Source organism: Taudactylus pleione, unplaced genomic scaffold, assembly GCF_031769625.1.
Source record: "Taudactylus pleione unplaced genomic scaffold, aTauple2 ptg000967l, whole genome shotgun sequence".
NCBI classification, from domain to species: Eukaryota; Metazoa; Chordata; class Amphibia; order Anura; family Myobatrachidae; genus Taudactylus; species Taudactylus pleione.
Genome location: NW_028285368.1, coordinates 3,327,458 through 3,344,653, shown reverse-complemented (window position 1 = coordinate 3,344,653; position 17,196 = coordinate 3,327,458). Strand labels below are relative to the sequence as shown.

Here is a 17,196-nt window from a genome sequence, read left to right as displayed (position 1 = left end):
TAATATACGACACAATTCCCTTTCCCCCATTATGCCCTACAGTGCCCCCCTGAATAGTATACAGTGATTCACCCAGTGCCTTTGAGTACTCACCTTCCGGACCAGTGTTCAACTTCTGCATGCACAGTGAGTGCTTAGAACAGCTCCCATATCCCTTCATCAGAGTCATGAACATGATTTGTCACATGACACCGATGAGGGGACTCGGGAGCTGCTCAGAACTGTGTGCACTCACTGTGCATGCATGCAGGATAGCCGCGGCATCCCCACGCTGGGAACCTATTTTCGACAATTAAAGAGTCACACCAACCCTGTGTGGGGGGCCCCTCTGTGTGTGAGAGCCCCGGGGCAACTGCCCCCCACCCCCATCCGCTCCCTTAATCAGGCCCTATAACAGTGGATTACATTAAGATATTTAGTGACTCTTTCTCTATTGCATTCATCTAGTTTTCAAGACAAATATGTCATACTCTTAGGGGCATATTCAATTGGGCGCAAGGTTTAGTGAGGAAAAAACCTTGTGCCCAATTTTGGTTTACCGCGGGTATGCGCGCTCCCGATACCTGCGGTATCCAATTTAAAAAAGTGGTAGCAGGGTTTTCAGAACTGAAAACCTTGCACTACGCTAAAAAAAATAAAATACACTTACCTGCCTTGTGGTCTCTGCGGCTCCAGGTGGCCTCCCTTCCATCTTATCACTGGGGAGGGTAGTTCTCCCAGCGCCCATTACGGGGGGGCGTACTTACACTGGGGGAACACACACACACACCAGGGGTCACACACACTCATGCACACACGCACACACACTGACATACTCACCGCTGCTGCAGAAGACCGACTCCCGACACTTTGGAAGGTGAGTATTACTGACTAAGCTAATTGGAAACTTCCAATTGCTTAATTAGTCATTAGGAGGGGTGCTGCTGGGGTCCAAGGGCATTTCCCGACCATTTTTTCTAAAATTGTAGATTTTAGGAAAAATAGGTCGTGCTCTGGAGGTGCTCAAAAAAGAAAAACCTCCCAACGCTCAAAATAGGAAAAAACCCCGCTCCTAATTGAATAGCAAAAATCCTGCACCTGCAGGAAAAACCCCGCGGGTGCTGGATTTTTTATATTCTCGCCCCCAATTGAATATGCCCCTTAATGTGAAAACTGAGCGTTATACATTTTGCCATATTCAGTATGTCATATTTAGACAAAATATCCTCATTTCAAAATATATGGTATTTTACAGCTATTTTTTATGCTTTGGACAGATTTGTGGGAAGGGCTGCAGGCATCCAAGTAACATGAAGAAGCACATTCGGACAGTGCATAAAGCAGATATGCGGGTGCAGATCAATAGAGAACATGCTTCTCCGAGGTTCTGCAAAAACAGGCGGCCAGCCGCTAAATTTCCAGCACAGATGCTGCCGCAGACTTTACCTGCTAACCACTCTTTGCCAGTGTCTGGCCCTGCTGCAGAACATGTTCTCCAAACAGACTCCTCTGTGTCTCCTGTTTCTCTTTCCTACATCTCCATCTTTACAGGTGACGACCATTCAGCCACTGAATTTATACCATATGACTCTCAGAATGCATCCCCTGAGGCTAGCAGGTCACTGTAACAGAAGACTCTTTTTTTTAATTGTGTGATTTATGTTTGTAACACTTTTGTTTAGGGAAAATTAGTGATTACCACTTAATAAGAATATTTTGTGCTGTGAAAATGTTGTATTTTGAACAGTAAATAGAGGAAAAGATATATGTGACTTAATAGGTACATCTTAATGAAAGTAATAGATTAGCATCTGAAGGTTACCAGATTTAGGTGGAAGACAACCAAAGACTATCTGATGAGAGATAAATATTATACCAACCAACGTTTTTGCTTATACTGTACACAAATAATTTTTGTGGCAAGTTGATCAATCCTGCCCTACTGTATACCTTGTGTTACCTCTCGTGAATGTATGGACCAACGTATTGTAGGAGATATTTGATAAGTATTGTCTAATTTTGTAAAAAGCGTGCCATGTCCAGGGTAGCTAATGTTAATACAAAATTATTAATGTCTAAAAATAAACCAAAGTATGATTTGAATTAAAATTGATATTAGTAATAGTAGTGTCATATAAGTAATGCATTACCTGTGCAGGAAGAGAGAAAAGCACTCTAGTGAGATGAGTGTTTATACACATCCATAAGATCACATTCATAGATTTAATTTAAATTATAAGTACATATATCTCCTTCATTCGCCACAGCTACAGTACATGTAAGTGATTATCGGAGAGACCACTCCTGTAGCAGCAGATTGCTCTGAGATTCATGGGGGAAGAGTCTGCCTTCACAATGGCATATTGCAAAAGGAGAGTGATGAGAAAGGCAGTGAATCATTAATTTGCTGTGTATTGGATCAAGTAACAGCATCAGTCCAATGATATTTTTTCAAGTATCAGTTCTGTATCCTCAGAAGATTCATTATATTTGGTAAAAAAAATAAGACGGAGTTCTTAAATTTGTTTTAATCATAATGCCTGTCTTTCACTTTAGGTTCACTAGATGTAGTGTAATAAATGCAACACCGCAATGCTTGATGAGATTGCCCTTGATAGTCTTTAATCCATCACACAATTATGGTATAACCTAATATATTGAGATATTAGTATTATTAATATTCTGAAAATAATGTCTTTGTAAATATCTGTTCAAAAAAACTGTGCCTCACCATCTCAGAGGAGGTTATAAAGGCTATTACAATTTTAGCTGCGGTGGAGCTACCACTATACAAATTGTGCACAATCAGTCACTATAGCCACACCAACAATGTGTAAGACTACCAGCAAAGTCATGAGTAAGGATAGACTCAATACTTTAAATAATACATTTCACCTGTAATCTGTAGTGGTTTTAAAAATGTTGGTGAATACGTGTATAAACTACATTAAGATAAGCCAGTAAGCAAGTTTATTCACATATTATTTGATCTGATGTACATATAACTTAAGTGTTACCTTGAAAGAAAAAAAAAAGACATCTGAGAAACTATTGGTTGTAAAAACAAAAACATGAACTTAAAGAGGAGGAAATAAAGGATTTTTTAGCAAATGATACATAGTAGGTGTACTTGGGCAGATGACATTAATGTATACGCAAATTTGATAATACAGGTTGAGTCTCCCATATCGGAATATTTTCCGAAATACGGAACATTTTTAGCATGACTGAGATAGTGAAACCTTTGATTTTGATGGTTAAAAGTACACAAACTTTATTTAAGCACAAAATTATAAAAAATATTCTATAAAATTACTTCAGGCTGTGTGTATAAGGTGTGTATGAAACAGAAAATTAATTTCATGTATATATACAAATTCTGTTTGAGCCACAAAATTATTGAATATATTGTATAAAATGACCTGCAGACTGTGTGTATAAGGTGTATATAACTCATAAATGCATTCTGTGTGTATATTCGGGTCTCTTTCCCGAGATATCTCATTATGGTATGCAAATATTCCAAAATACCCCTGGTCCCAAGCATTTTGGATATAGAAGACTCAATCTGTATACTGTAGCTATGAACCAATTTTCACAAAATGACAACAAAACAATATAGCTGTAAGTGGGATGTGTTCTCCGTTTAGTGTATAAACATCTGGCACAAAAGTGGAACAATGTAGCAAAGAAAAACCTGTGCATTGTATTCCTCAAGGAATACATTATGATACTGTTTGAGTCTTGCACAACTCCCTAAAATCAAATCCTACTTATTTTGCAGACACTAAACTAATTCCTTAATTTGAAATTATTTGAGACTTGAATATTGAAATTGAGTGATAGACACTTCTTTACTCATCCTCTATGTACCTCTAGTGGGGGCAAAGTCTCCTTTGAATTCCAGTGCAATCACCTGCTGATGCTGGAGGTGCCTTATCAGCTATTCACTAGCTAGCAGCTGAGAACATTAAAGCTTGCATTCTGTTTTTATATTGTGGTTTCAGATCTATTTTATGTATGGGAAAAACCGCTCTCACTAGTGTTCTTTTCTTATTGGCAAGTGGCTCTTAATCACAAGTATCTATGTTGAGCATAAAATGGATGTGGGCTTCATGAGTGGTTGTGTTATGGTAATTACTGCAGTATTTGCAATGACCAAATTCACTTTTTTTATACATTGGGGCTACTTTTAGGCTTGGACAATACTAACCTAGCAAGAATAATTCAACTTTTCCATGGAAAACCTGGACATGTAAGCACAGATGTCTCCTCGTACCTCTAGCCTCAAAACGCCATGTTGCGCGAGATGCCTAGCAACTTTGTCCTGAAATTTGCATCTTATTTGCACCACAGACTCAGCAAAACACCCTCAATTTGTACCAGCAACTTTAACCACATAGGAATTGATTTTAAATATGTACAAAGTCGCAGATGAAGCACTATGGAATTTTCAGGGAAATAAAAGCCACGGTCGCTGCATCGTAGCACTTCGTATATAGATTCGGTGGGAGATGTATCAAAGCTTGGAAATGGCTGTGTTTGAAAAATGACAGCTAGGAGCCGATTGGTTGCTACGTTATCTCTCTCAAAAGTTTGATACATCTCCCCCTCATACTCATTCGTAAACAGATGTACAAGTGTTGCATATCAAATTAATCAGTGCAGTCATGTTAAGTGGTTTTGTTACATCACATTACGACTTAGGACGGTATCCAATTAGCCCCGAACATCCATTATTTCGGATGAAATAATAGGACAGGGAGAGAAAAACTTAGTCGAAAAACATGGACTATTGGCAAAAATCCCAGTTTTTCGCCGTTAATTGGAAGATGCATATTCAAGTGAAAAAGACACTGTGCAAGCCGACTCGCACGGGACCTAACTCGCCGAGAAGGGCTGTTTGGCGCGACTAGTATATTCGGACACATCTGTACACTGCCACACAATGTGTCAGCATAGGCTGGAATAGGTGAGGCTCCTTTATCAGACCTTTTATATATCACTAAATAGTGATATTTTCCATCTTCACTAAGCCATCATTATGTAACAATTTATTGCAGTAACTTTTGCCAAGTTGATAAAATATTTGTGTTTGAAACTCATTTTTTGTATTGGATTTACAGTTCTCTCCGTGTTGTGTGTAGTTCTCTTTTTGGTGAAAGCTGCTTTCATAATTTGTGATTGTAACTTCCATTTGCACACTGTTTTCATGATTTTAGATATTTTAATTGTATTATTTCTTTGTTTATCTGAACATTGTTCATGTGTTCTAATTAAATTGGTTCTGGATTATTTATATAATGTGTTGAAAATGTGGCCTCTAGTGTTTTGATACAAAATGTTCTTGTAACCTATGCTGCTGTAAAATGGAGAAGCTTGTTTCATAAATCGCATTGAATATTGCCCTAAATGTGCTCTTTTATTAAAAAGCCACAGAATGAATATAATTGTGTTTTTTCCTGTTGACAACAAATGTTTGTGCCTGGAATCACAGTGCCAGATCAGACCTCACTGAGCTCATAGATGGCAACTTCTGAGTAGGAGAGTTTAGCAGTGCACACTCTGTTAGCCACAAAGGCTGTGATGGGCAACTGCAACAAGTGTTGCCTGATAATAATCTGATTTAAATTACAGGGCATGCTGGTATATGCAATCAGCTGACAACTGAATCAGCCCAGGTGTTACCAATATTGGCTTGTGTTTGCTGTCATCATCCAAGCACAGTAACAAGCTCAAGTTATGGCAGGAGTGACACATCTGCTTAGTCTGTAAATACCCTCGCTATGTGGCAGGATTGGTCCAGCTTTGTTTACCTTTTCAGGATTGATTTTTTTTTTAGTTAAGAATTAATTTTTAATTATTGTAAAGCACCTAACGTTAGACTGAAGTTTGTTGTGATAAGTGTTTAATCCTTCAATATCTGCAATGTTAATCCATGATAAAAGCAACTTTGTGCTGCAACTCCCGTATTTTTCTCATATGGGACTGTGGGCCTGATTCAGAGCCGGACGCTATTTGCGGACGGTCGTTACAAAAAAGGGGCCGGCTATTTAAATTGAGCGCTCGCTCTTTGCGGTTTGTTGACGCCTCTATGTCTGACGAGCGAACGAAAACTGACGCTCAGATAAAGACGCCCCTTTGCCGTTCGCATCACACGTCATCTCCGGTATTTATTAGATTAATCGGGTACATCGAAAGGCATCTGAACTGCTCGCAGTGCTTGTGGTAGGTTTTTCCTACCGCAACCACTGCGAGCAGTTCAGGCTAAAAGACAACCAAGTGACGTGGTCGATGACGCTCCTTTATTAATTATGCACTCCCATTAAACGCCCTTTTGACCGTTTGGCACGCCTGCGTTCGGATCTCCACTCCCCCGTTTTCATGCACCTTCCCGTTACCACCCACAAACGGTACATTCTGTCAATCTAATTAGCAGCCCCTCGCTGTTTTGCGACCGCACGATTTCCGACCGCAATGACTGGTTTGCGCATGCACATTACGACCCATACGCATGCGCAGTTGTGCGAACATCGCTCAGAGCGAACGAGCTGCCGCTTACGAGCGGCTCGGAATCAGGCCCAGTGACTGGTTGTATTTGGAAGTATACGCATCATGTGGCCATTATGTAAAATGTCAGCCTAGATATTGATTACACACACGTTGTACTATATACAGCCATGGCCAAAAGTTTTGAGGATGACACAAGTATTGGTTTTCACAAAGTCTCCTGCTTCAGTGTTTTTAGACCTTTTTGTCAGATGTTACTATGGTATACTGAAGTAACATTACAAGCATTTCATACGTGTCAAAGGCTTTTATTGACAATTACATTAAGTTTATGCAAAGAGTCAATATTTGCAGTGTTGACCCTGCTTTTCAAGAAGCCCTGGCATGCTGTCAATCAACTTCTGGGCCACATTCTGACTGATGGCAGCACATTCTTGCCTGATCAGTGCTTGGAGTTTTTCAGAATTTGTGGGTTTTTGTTTGTCCACCAGCCTCTTTAGGTTTGACCACAAGTTCTTAATGGGACTAAGGTCTGGGGAGTTTCCTGGCCATGGACCCAAAAGTTTGATGTTTTGTTCCCCGAGCCACTTAGTTATCACTTTTGCCTTATGGCAAGGTGCTCCATCATGCTGGAAAAGGCATTGTACGTCACCAAACTGTTCTTGGATGGTTGGGAGAAGTGTTCTTGGAGGTTGTTTTTGTACCATTCTTTATTCATGGCTGTGTTCTTAGGCAAAATTGTGAGTGAGCCCACTCCCTTGGCTGAGAAGCAACACAACACATGAATGGTCTCAGGATGCTTTACTGTTGACATGATGCAGGACTGATGGTAGCGCTCACCTTTCCTTTTCCGGACAAGTGTATTTCCAGATGCCCCAAACAATCTGAAAGGGGATTCATCAGAGAAAATAACTTTACCCCAGTCCTCAGAAGGCCAATCCCTGTACCTTTTGCAGAATATCAGTCTGTCCCTGATGTTTTTCCTGGAGAGAAGTGGCTTCTTTGCTAACTTATCTTGGAGGTACCTCAAAAAATCTCCACATGGCACTATAAGGATCAGCACCTCCTCCTAATGCTGACTCCCTTCATGCCTCCAAACTGCAAGCAAAAAATATGGGAGTTGCTCAAGCAGCTTAATGACATACTACAGGTGCTTGTAAAGGGCGGGGTTTAGTTAGCTCTCAGCTCATACATGTGCTGTTATCATGCAGTACACCAATTTGTAATTATATGACCCAGAGTGGGTGCTACTATTATGTAGCAATAATTATTTTGGGGTGAGCGTTTGGGAGTGGGGCCCCCGGGGTTGTTCTGGCTGGACCTTTCTCATGGCATCACCACTTAATTCACATAGAATATTTTTATCACTTCTCTAATTGTTTGTATATTATTTATGTCATTGTAATTCTTTCACATTTCATTAACACTTATTGATTTATCCTTACACATCTATCCTTTACACTTCACTATCACCTTTTTTCTCCTTTTTGTCTGATGCCCTGGGGATGGTCCTTGGCTGGAGTTTTTTGGGGTGCCTTGCTTCTCGGACGTGAACCCCTTAATGTTAGGGACGCTGGCATAGAGGAGCCTTGACGTTGGCCCAGCGCTTATTCATATATTTGCAAATGTATGTAACCAATACCTCTGAATTTCTATTATTATGTAGGATTCAAGTATTTTTTGATTTAGCTGCAGTGTGCTGGAGGGCAAATCCTTTTTTCTGTAGTTCAGTGTAAACCCCGCCTTTTACAAGCACCTGTAGTATGTCATTAAGCTGATTGAGCAACTACCATATGTTTTGCATTCATCAGGGACCCCAGAGAGGAAGATTGGGGGTGGCCCTCAGTTCTGCCTCTCGGACTTGCACTAGTAGCAGGCTGCTTGGTGTAGAAAGTGTGGTACAAAATCGGTAAATCAAAAGAATGCCTTAACAAACTATTGTATGAACCACAGGTAAGCACAGCAAAATATCTGGATGTTGCTGGAAGGATGACGCCTTATAAGTTGGCACTGAGAGTGCTGAGTGCTATTTAAATAGTTGCACACTTTGAATTTGGCCAGAAGATGATATTAGCGGTCACCAGACTGCAACTAAGAGAAAGAAAACTGCACGCCCACCCCTATAAACCAGAGCAGGGAGCACCATGGCATGAAAGAGAAAATGCTGGATGCCAAACCAGGTATGTAACACTGTGTAAGTAGATTCATTTTGCAAGTAGACCCAGTATCTGAGCTGTTATTTACCCTAGTGTGGCACCTAGTGGGACTGTTTCAGAGATGGGAGCAAAGCAAAAACTTAACTTTGCACCATGTTACAATGCAAGGGGTGCAAATACATAAACACATTATTATTATTGACTACTTTGCATATAGCACACAAATACTGGCCAGCTATATTTTTGAGTTAGGACACTCCTCCCAAATCTAAATCACTCTGCACAGTTTAAATCTGCCCCACCTGTAGTGCAACATGGTTTGCCAAGGTATAAGGTTACTCCTTTTTTGACTTTGATCCCAGCTCTGAAACAGCCCCATAACATGATACATTTTTTTTGTCTACCTAAATTATTAAAAAAACTAGGTTGCAAATATTTACAATGGATATGATATTTCACTAGACTGCAAGGAATTAATATAAGTACAAGTGCAATGAATGTCTGTTGCCTTTCACACAGTACATAAGAAATGTACATGCATGAGCCAAAACATGATGACTACTCCCATAGGAAGCGAATGGTCTTGTATCAACAGTGCATGTCCAGGTTGGGGATATATTAGACAGTAAGTTGACATTAGGTACTCATAGTTGACCTGTTGAATTCAGAAGATATGGGCAGTTGTAAAACCTGAATGTCTTTGATAAGATCCAAATCCTTATGACCAGATGACTGGTTCAGAGCATTTGCGAGAGGTCAATAAAAGTTATCCAGTCTGGTAGGAACCAACAAAAGTGCTACTGTGGCATTTAATGATGGTAGTGGAAGTAAATGTGTCATGACACACAGTACATCAAAGCCGACTGCACAGTCGCAGGCCATTCAGAATACCCATGCTAACACCATAGTCTAGAATGGGCATGCAAGCGTCTGAAGTACATATACTGTACATTCAATATGTCATAATATAAGGGGACACTCCTTTCATATGTCATAATATACAGAGACACTACAGTGGGGTGCTAGGTGAGAGGCGCTGACATGCTGTGCTGAGAGTGGGGTGCTAGGTGAGAGGCGCTGACATGCTGTGCTGGGAGTGGGGTGCTAGGTGAGAGGCGCTGACATGCTGTGCTGGGAGTGGGGTGCTAGGTGAGAGGCGCTGACATGCTGTGATGGGAGTGGGGTGCTGACATGCTGTGCTGGGAGTGGGGTGCTAGGTGAGAGGTGCTGACATGCTGTGCTGGGAGTGGGGTGCTAGGTGAGAGGTGCTGACATGCTGTGATGGGAGTGGGGTGCTGACATGCTGTGCTGGGAGTGGTGTGTTAGGTGAGAGGTGCTGGCATGCTGTGCTGGGAGTGGGGTGCTGACATGCAGTGCTGGGTATGGGATGCTGTTATGCTGTGTTGGGAGATGGGTGCTGGGTATAGCATGCTGACATGCTGTGCTGGAGATGGGTGCTGGGTATGGCATGCTGCCATGCTGTGCTGGAGATGGGTGCTGGGTATGGCATGCTGCCATGCTGTGCTGGAGATGGGTGCTGGGTATGGCATGCTGCCATGCTGTGCTGGGTATGGGATTTTGATATGCTGTGCTGGGAGAGGGGTGCTGACAGGCAGTGCTGGGTATGGAATTCTGATGTGCTGGGAGAGGGGTGCTGACAGGCAGTGCTGGGTATGGAATTCTGATATGCTGTGCTGGGAGACGGGTGCTGACAGGCAGTGCTGGGTATGGGATTCTGATATGCTGTGCTGGGAGACGGGTGCTGACATGCAGTGCTGGGTATGGGATGCTGATATGCTGTGCTGGGAGATGGATGCTGGGTATGGGATGCTGACATGCTGTGCTGGGTATGGGATGCTGACATGCTGTGCTGGGTATGGCATGCTGTGCTGGGTATGGGATGCTGACATGCTGTGCTGGGAGTGGGGTGCTGTGTGAGGGGTGCTGACATGCTGTGTTGGGTATGGGATGCTGATATGCTGTGCTGGGAGAGGGGTGCAGGCATGCAGTGCTGGGAGCTTGGTATGGGATGCTGGCATGCTGTGCTGGGAGAGGGGTGCTGTGCCGGGTAAGGGGTCCTGACGTGCTGAGTGCTGTGCTGGGAGAGGGTTGTGATGTGCTGTGCTGGGAGATGGCTGCTGTAATGGATGAGGGGTGCTGCACAAATGAGAGAAGATAGCAGGAATATCGGTAATGGCGGATGGCTGAGGACGAGCCTGACACAGAGACAGGAACATTAAGAACTTGAAAATTAGTGCCCTGGAGAACACAGAAGAAAAAAGGTAGGTGTTTTATTTCAAATGTTTTTACACAAGACAGGGGCTGGAGAGATATAAGGGAGGAATGAGGCTGCATGGGATGGGAGTACAGCACAGCAATACCATGCCCCCTTCCGTGATGCCTCACCCCTTTTCAGAATCCCACATGAGTGGGGTACCAGCCAAAATCTTGTCTAGGGCGCTAATTTGGCTAGGACTGGCACTGGGCTTGAATAAATGTAATTGATGATGTGGAAACCTTGCACTGGCCCTACCCATTCCATATATACAGACACTCCTTTTATGTGCTATAATAATCAGACACTCCTTCTATGTGTTATAATATAGACACTCTTTCCATATGTCATAATTCAATGGTTTGTTTTTCGTCCCCCAAGCAAAATTATATATAGATTTCTGAATCAATTGTATTCTTTGACTATATGACCGCTAATTAATATTTTTTCCTCTCTTTTTTTAAGATTGTTGAGCAAATATTATCATCCAACGCATCTTGCATACACACTCTATGCATATTATGGGGCTGATGCAGTGTCCGTCTGTGGAACGCATCTTGCATACATATTCTATGCATATTATGGGGCTGATGCAGTGTCCGTCTGTGGAACGCATCTTGCATACATACTCTATGCATATTATGGGGCGGATGCAGTGTCCGTCTGTGGAACGCATCTTGCATACATACTCTATGCATATTATGGGGCTGATGCAGTGTCTGTCTGTGGAACGCATCTTGCATACACACTCTATGCATATTATGGGGCTGATGCAGTGTCCGTCTGTGGAACGCATCTTGCATACACACTCTATGCATATTATGGGGCTGATGCAGTGTCCGTCTGTGGAACGCATCTTGCATACACACTCTATGCATATTATGGGGCTGATGCAGTGTCCGTCTGTGGAACGCATCTTGCATACACACTCTATGCATATTATGGGGCTGATGCAGTGTCCGTCTGTGGAACGCATCTTGCATACACACTCCATATCTTCTGTGTTCTCTCACTGTGCGTACTCTGATATAAAGCATGTGCAACTATGGGCAATGTGGATGTCTCAGTTACATCTCCACCTACTGAAGCCCAGTGAGAATGTGACTATACAGACCTGTTTTACACCAAGCATAGACCGGTACAAGTGTGCACTGATGATGATTGTACAAATAGTGGCAGTCCACACGCAGAGATGCATAAAACTCTGTATATCAATGAGTTTGCTCCTCATTCAGTACGGATCGCAACTGCGTATGCAATAGCGATTATGCACACAGTTTTACTGCGATAGCACTACACAGGGACGCCCACTTTACCTTACACACATCTGTAATGTTGAGCATCGGTAACATAGAGTACAATCTGAGTCTCACGCACACTTGCACAAGGTCTGACCTTACTCAGGAATTGCTAACTTCATCGCACGCTATGAGAGCTCAGGCTGCGTATGGCATCGCAGTGGCTAATTTATGCACGCCCCTGCAACGACATTCAAACGGCCTGGCACACCTGCGTTTCCCTGACCACCACTGTCACCACCCACAAACGGCACTTCCTGTCAATCACTCTGCGATGGGTCTGCGTAGTCACTGCAGTCCCGATCGCAGTGGCTAGTTTGTGCACAGGCACTGCGTGCATAATAGCAACTGCGATCTTTGCTGAATCAGGCCCTTCGTTTTTAAGTAAAAGCAATGTGAAAGCAGTTACGCCAACTAGTTTTCAACACTGCATCAGCTCCTATATGCAGAATTATCATACTGTTGCAGAGACTAACAGCCATGCCTCCTCTCTAGTAAACATCTCGCACATTGTGCACTATGGAACTCTTGGAACATACCATATGGCTGTTTGTTGGAAGGCCTCTAATGATCAGGCATGACCATTAACTTAAGGTCCACTGTAGTTCTTTCAGCCTCCGCCCCAGAGCACAGGACGTCACAGAAGAGGAGGCTGAGAGCAAGAAGATAGGGGTGGGTGCGTCCTTAGTGCTCTCAAGGTGGTTTACAGACAGCGGGGTGCCCCTCTAGGTACTCCACAAGCTGGAAGCAGGTGCTGCCAGGGCACAGCTTTCACCATCCTCAGTACAGCAATGAGTTGTTTAATAGTATACATTATTGTTACCTAATAGCTACGATCCTTCTGGACAGTTACTATGTGGCTATATAACAGCAATCAATGAGATATTTTATCGATGAAACGCATAGTTTTTGCCTGTAGAATTTCTTTATTGTTGCTTATTGTAACAGCACAAGTTTTGTAACATGTTTGTATAATTCATGATTTATAAAGTTTGTTTTACAGTATTTTGTTTATCCTTTAGGGCCTTTTAAGATTATAATGTGCCTGAGATTTTGCCTGAGACCCTCATAGGTTTCTCTTTATATACTACAGTAAAACACCCCCACCCTCCGAGTGTCCTTGTGACACAAGTAATGGACTCTGCTCACCATACCCTTAGGCAGGGAAACAGGACAATCACCTGTATGAATATATTATTGCCGGACCATCCGGGAAGCAGTACCAGAAAGAAAGTTGCAGCATGGTAGACTAATTACCTAAATATGGAAACCTAGTAGTTCATAGTTATCCCTTCTCTATTTCTTTATTCTCCACAACTCAGCTGGGCCAGCCAGAGGCAGAAGCAGTGGCAAATGGTGGGTGCAGCGTGGGCAGCACAGAGCCCTGTTGATCTGAGGGCCCATGTGCACAGAATATTGATATGTCATTGGTATCCACATGCATTTTCTCATTTATTTGTTGATCTGTACAGGTTTATATGCAGAGAAGGCATCCCATATAAGCAAAGTGTGATCATGGAATCTGTTTGAGATGAATGTTGTTGCCCCTATGATTAAGGCTAAGAAAAAGTGGAATTAGTTAATAAATAGAACCTTAATTTTTAGTATTTTCCCAAAAGATTGTAATTATGTCCCACGTAAAGCTATTTGCAAATATGCATGTCATTTATACATGATTTAATGTCCCTTTACCATTGCTTTGTTTAATTCAGTGGCACACAGCCAAACTGCAATGTGCTAATTCATTTGTCTTGTTTCATATATAGCCATGAAAATGTTTTGACAGGTCAAGCCACTAATTGGCTGTTTGTATCACTTTACATGTACATGGTCAGTTTATTTCATGGGTTATTTAACTGTCCAAATTATTTGCAGTATGGTAGCTGACATGAAGTGTAATGAGTAACAAAAAAAAAATACCTTGTATGAAATTTTGAGAGCACATCTATTATGTTTATTTATACATAATGAGACTAAATGTTATGCATTAACTCTTATGTACCTTTGGCCCTAGGGGTATTATTAACATATTTTACATATAAAGATATTTTACAATAAAGTGAAACTCAAATGGCTCATTTATCAACAAGTTTTATCATACGCAACGAGTTTTAATTAGTAGTTAAACAGATGTTGGCTTATATAAAAGAACTAGTGGCAAAGAGCTACTTATCAAGCTTGAATGTATTTGAAAGTAGCTGGGATACCCAGCATTGCCCGGGTTGAAGACTGCACCCTGAAGTACACATGCAGCCTTTATTTGATTACATTGTCCTCGCCTATAACCCCATTACATTTACCCTGAAAAGGACCCCACTGTTTGCTAACATGCATGCAAACAGTGGCGTAACTACCATGGGTGCAAGGGGTGTGACTGCTATGGTGCACGAGCAGCCTCTGTGGCCCACCGCTCCCCCTGCACCCAGTCACACACATAAGTTTGGGACGGTCCTTTCAGGGGCCCTGGTGTCAGCGGCTTTGATTTGGTGCCGGCCCACCCGCTGATACAGCCGGCACACTGCAGGCAGACATGGAGAGACAGTGCCGCCGGTTGAGAGGCAATCAAAGCTCGCGGACTGGCAGCGAATTAGCAGTGGGCACGATCCGTGAGCTCCGATGGGCTTGTGAATCTGTAATTCAGATTACGCCAGTGCTGTCTGTCCGTGTCTTCTGCTGCCTGCCGGTGCATCAGCTGAAATTAGTTTAATGCGTAAGGGACATTACTCTGTGGCATAATGTTATAAGGGGCATGCATTACTTTTTTGTGGAATAATGTGTTATATGGAGCACTACTACTATGTGACATAATCTGTAAAGGGCATTAATGTGTGGTATGATGTATAAGAGACACTACTACTGTGACATAATGTATATAAGGGGTACTACTGTGTGGCATAACCAGAATGGGCTCTGTGTGGGGGCAAATGTATATGTTTTTTTTGTACCTCTGGTGGGGCCCTTGGAAGATTTAGTAAAGTTCTAGTTACGCCCTTGCATGCAAACATATATATGGTAACTTTAATATATATGGTAACTTTAAAGAGGACAAACTATGGATTTAATATGAACTTGCATGAGTCATACAGTTTGACACTTGCTCAGACTGTGAAGTTAAAAGGATACTTTTGTAGCTTTCACACAGGATTTTGTCATACTGCCAATTTCCACTGGATCCAGCCCCGGCACCTGTGTAATTTAATTGTCCCCATTTTTAGAGATTGTGTGACAGTGTGTGGCCCTGACGAAGTTCACAACTAGGCAAAAACCTAATTCTGGTCAAACTACACCACCCTGCCAATTTTGGTGGAGCTAGGTCCACAACTTTGGCCGTGCATAAAGAACAAACAGACAGACAGACACGGTTTCTCGCTTATTATATAGATAAAGGTGTGATTGTTAGCCACACTGCTTTTTACATATTTAGTTACTGCTTATTAACAGATACTTATATAGTGCACTACAGAGCACTTTACAGAGAATATTTCAGTCTTTCACATCCATCCCTGCTCCAGTGGAGCTTATACTGTAAATCTATGTTATTGCCTATCACATGGACACACACAGACACTAAGGTTAATTTTTGGACAGAATTCAATTAACCTACAGTATGTTTCTGGATTATGGGAGGAAACAGAAGTGCCCAGAGGTACCCAATGCAAACATTAAGAAGACATACAAAATCCACACAGATAGTGTCTTAGCCAGGAATTGAACTCATGATCTCAGGGCTGTGGGACAGTAATGCTAAGTATTATGCCAACCATGCAGCCAATTTGTATTTAAAAACTGTGACTAGCAGCTATTTTACATTGAATTTTAGGTTGCCAATTTTAGAATATTAGACCAATTATTTTAGATTCCCAATGCATAGCAAGTTTTCAAATATCATATTGATGGCATTTTGCTTGTACACATCATACTATAGATTTCCACATCTTTATTTTGCTCCTATAATTAACCAGCTTTGGGAGACACTATTACTAGGCATGACTAGGACCCTAGGACCAAGGAGTAGCCCTTTATTTATTCACACTATATTGTATATGCATTCTCAGATTCCTCCAGCAGCATACATCAGCTGTGACCCTGAGACATTGCTCCTCTCTGGAGACCAGAGTTCTTCTCAGTCCCAGGCATCTCTAGAGTGAAGACTGACAGATCTTTAAAGATGAAAAAAAAAATATACAAAACACGGTGGAATAATATTTCTTGAATTTTTTTTAATAAGGTTAGATGGAAACTGTCAGAGTTCATGTTATATTTCGGATTGAATGAAAAAAACAAAAACAAGTCTTTCCCGTACATTTGTAACTGTGCTGTTTTATATATATATATATATATATATATATATATATACACATACATTTTAGTTTTTTAGTTTTTTTTCTTGTAGCATTAACTTTAACAGCAATTGATTTTTAATTACCTCTGACAAATGTTTATTTCTGTACATTAATCATGATATTGTATGAGAGATTATTTTTGTAGAGAAAGTGATTACCAACTTATAGCATATAGCAACAATACAGTTTTGTCAAGCTTGCGATACCCGCTGGACATCCCCAGTGGAGTGGCACACCAAACCACTAAATTTATTATGCAGCAGTTTTGATGGAGTTTTGAAAAACGCTTTTGCTGTACATGGTGTATAAATAGCCATACTGTTGGTGGCTTGGTCAAAACCCATGGAAAAAACTACCAAATAACCGCTGTAAAATCGCTACTTCTATTGGGCCAATCAGAAGGTGAGGAATCACAATACACATACAGTATAATGAGGACAATCATTATATATTTAATAAGGAGGCAAGTAACATTGATAATTTCCAATAGGAGAGAAAATATTATTGACCAGAATGCTCAAACAGTATGCTTTTTCAGCTATCTCACCTGTCACAACTAACTTATTTCTTTTGGCGGTTTTGGTACATGCATATTACCTAGCATATAGTCCTTTATGGTGGAGGGGCGGGGTCCA

At 41.7% G+C, this 17,196-nt stretch overlaps 1 protein-coding gene across 2 annotated transcripts in view; it reads left to right on the top strand.

Moving 5' to 3' along the window:
• The window catches only part of LOC148454914 (uncharacterized), a 28,304-nt gene extending 22,895 nt beyond the window's left edge, over positions 1–5,409 (top strand). Inside the window, exons 6-7 of one of the 2 annotated variants that reach the window (XR_015873007.1) lie at positions 1,257–3,314; positions 3,422–5,409. Coding sequence is in view for 1 of the 2 variants with exons in the window: in XM_088460097.1 (XP_088316223.1) it covers positions 1,257–1,607 (351 nt within the window). In the remaining variant the exon portion in view is untranslated. Of the gene's footprint in view, positions 1–1,256 lie in introns of both variants that reach the window. The other variant, XM_088460097.1, reaches the window with a different exon arrangement.
• The last annotated feature ends 11,787 nt before the right edge of the window (positions 5,410–17,196 follow it).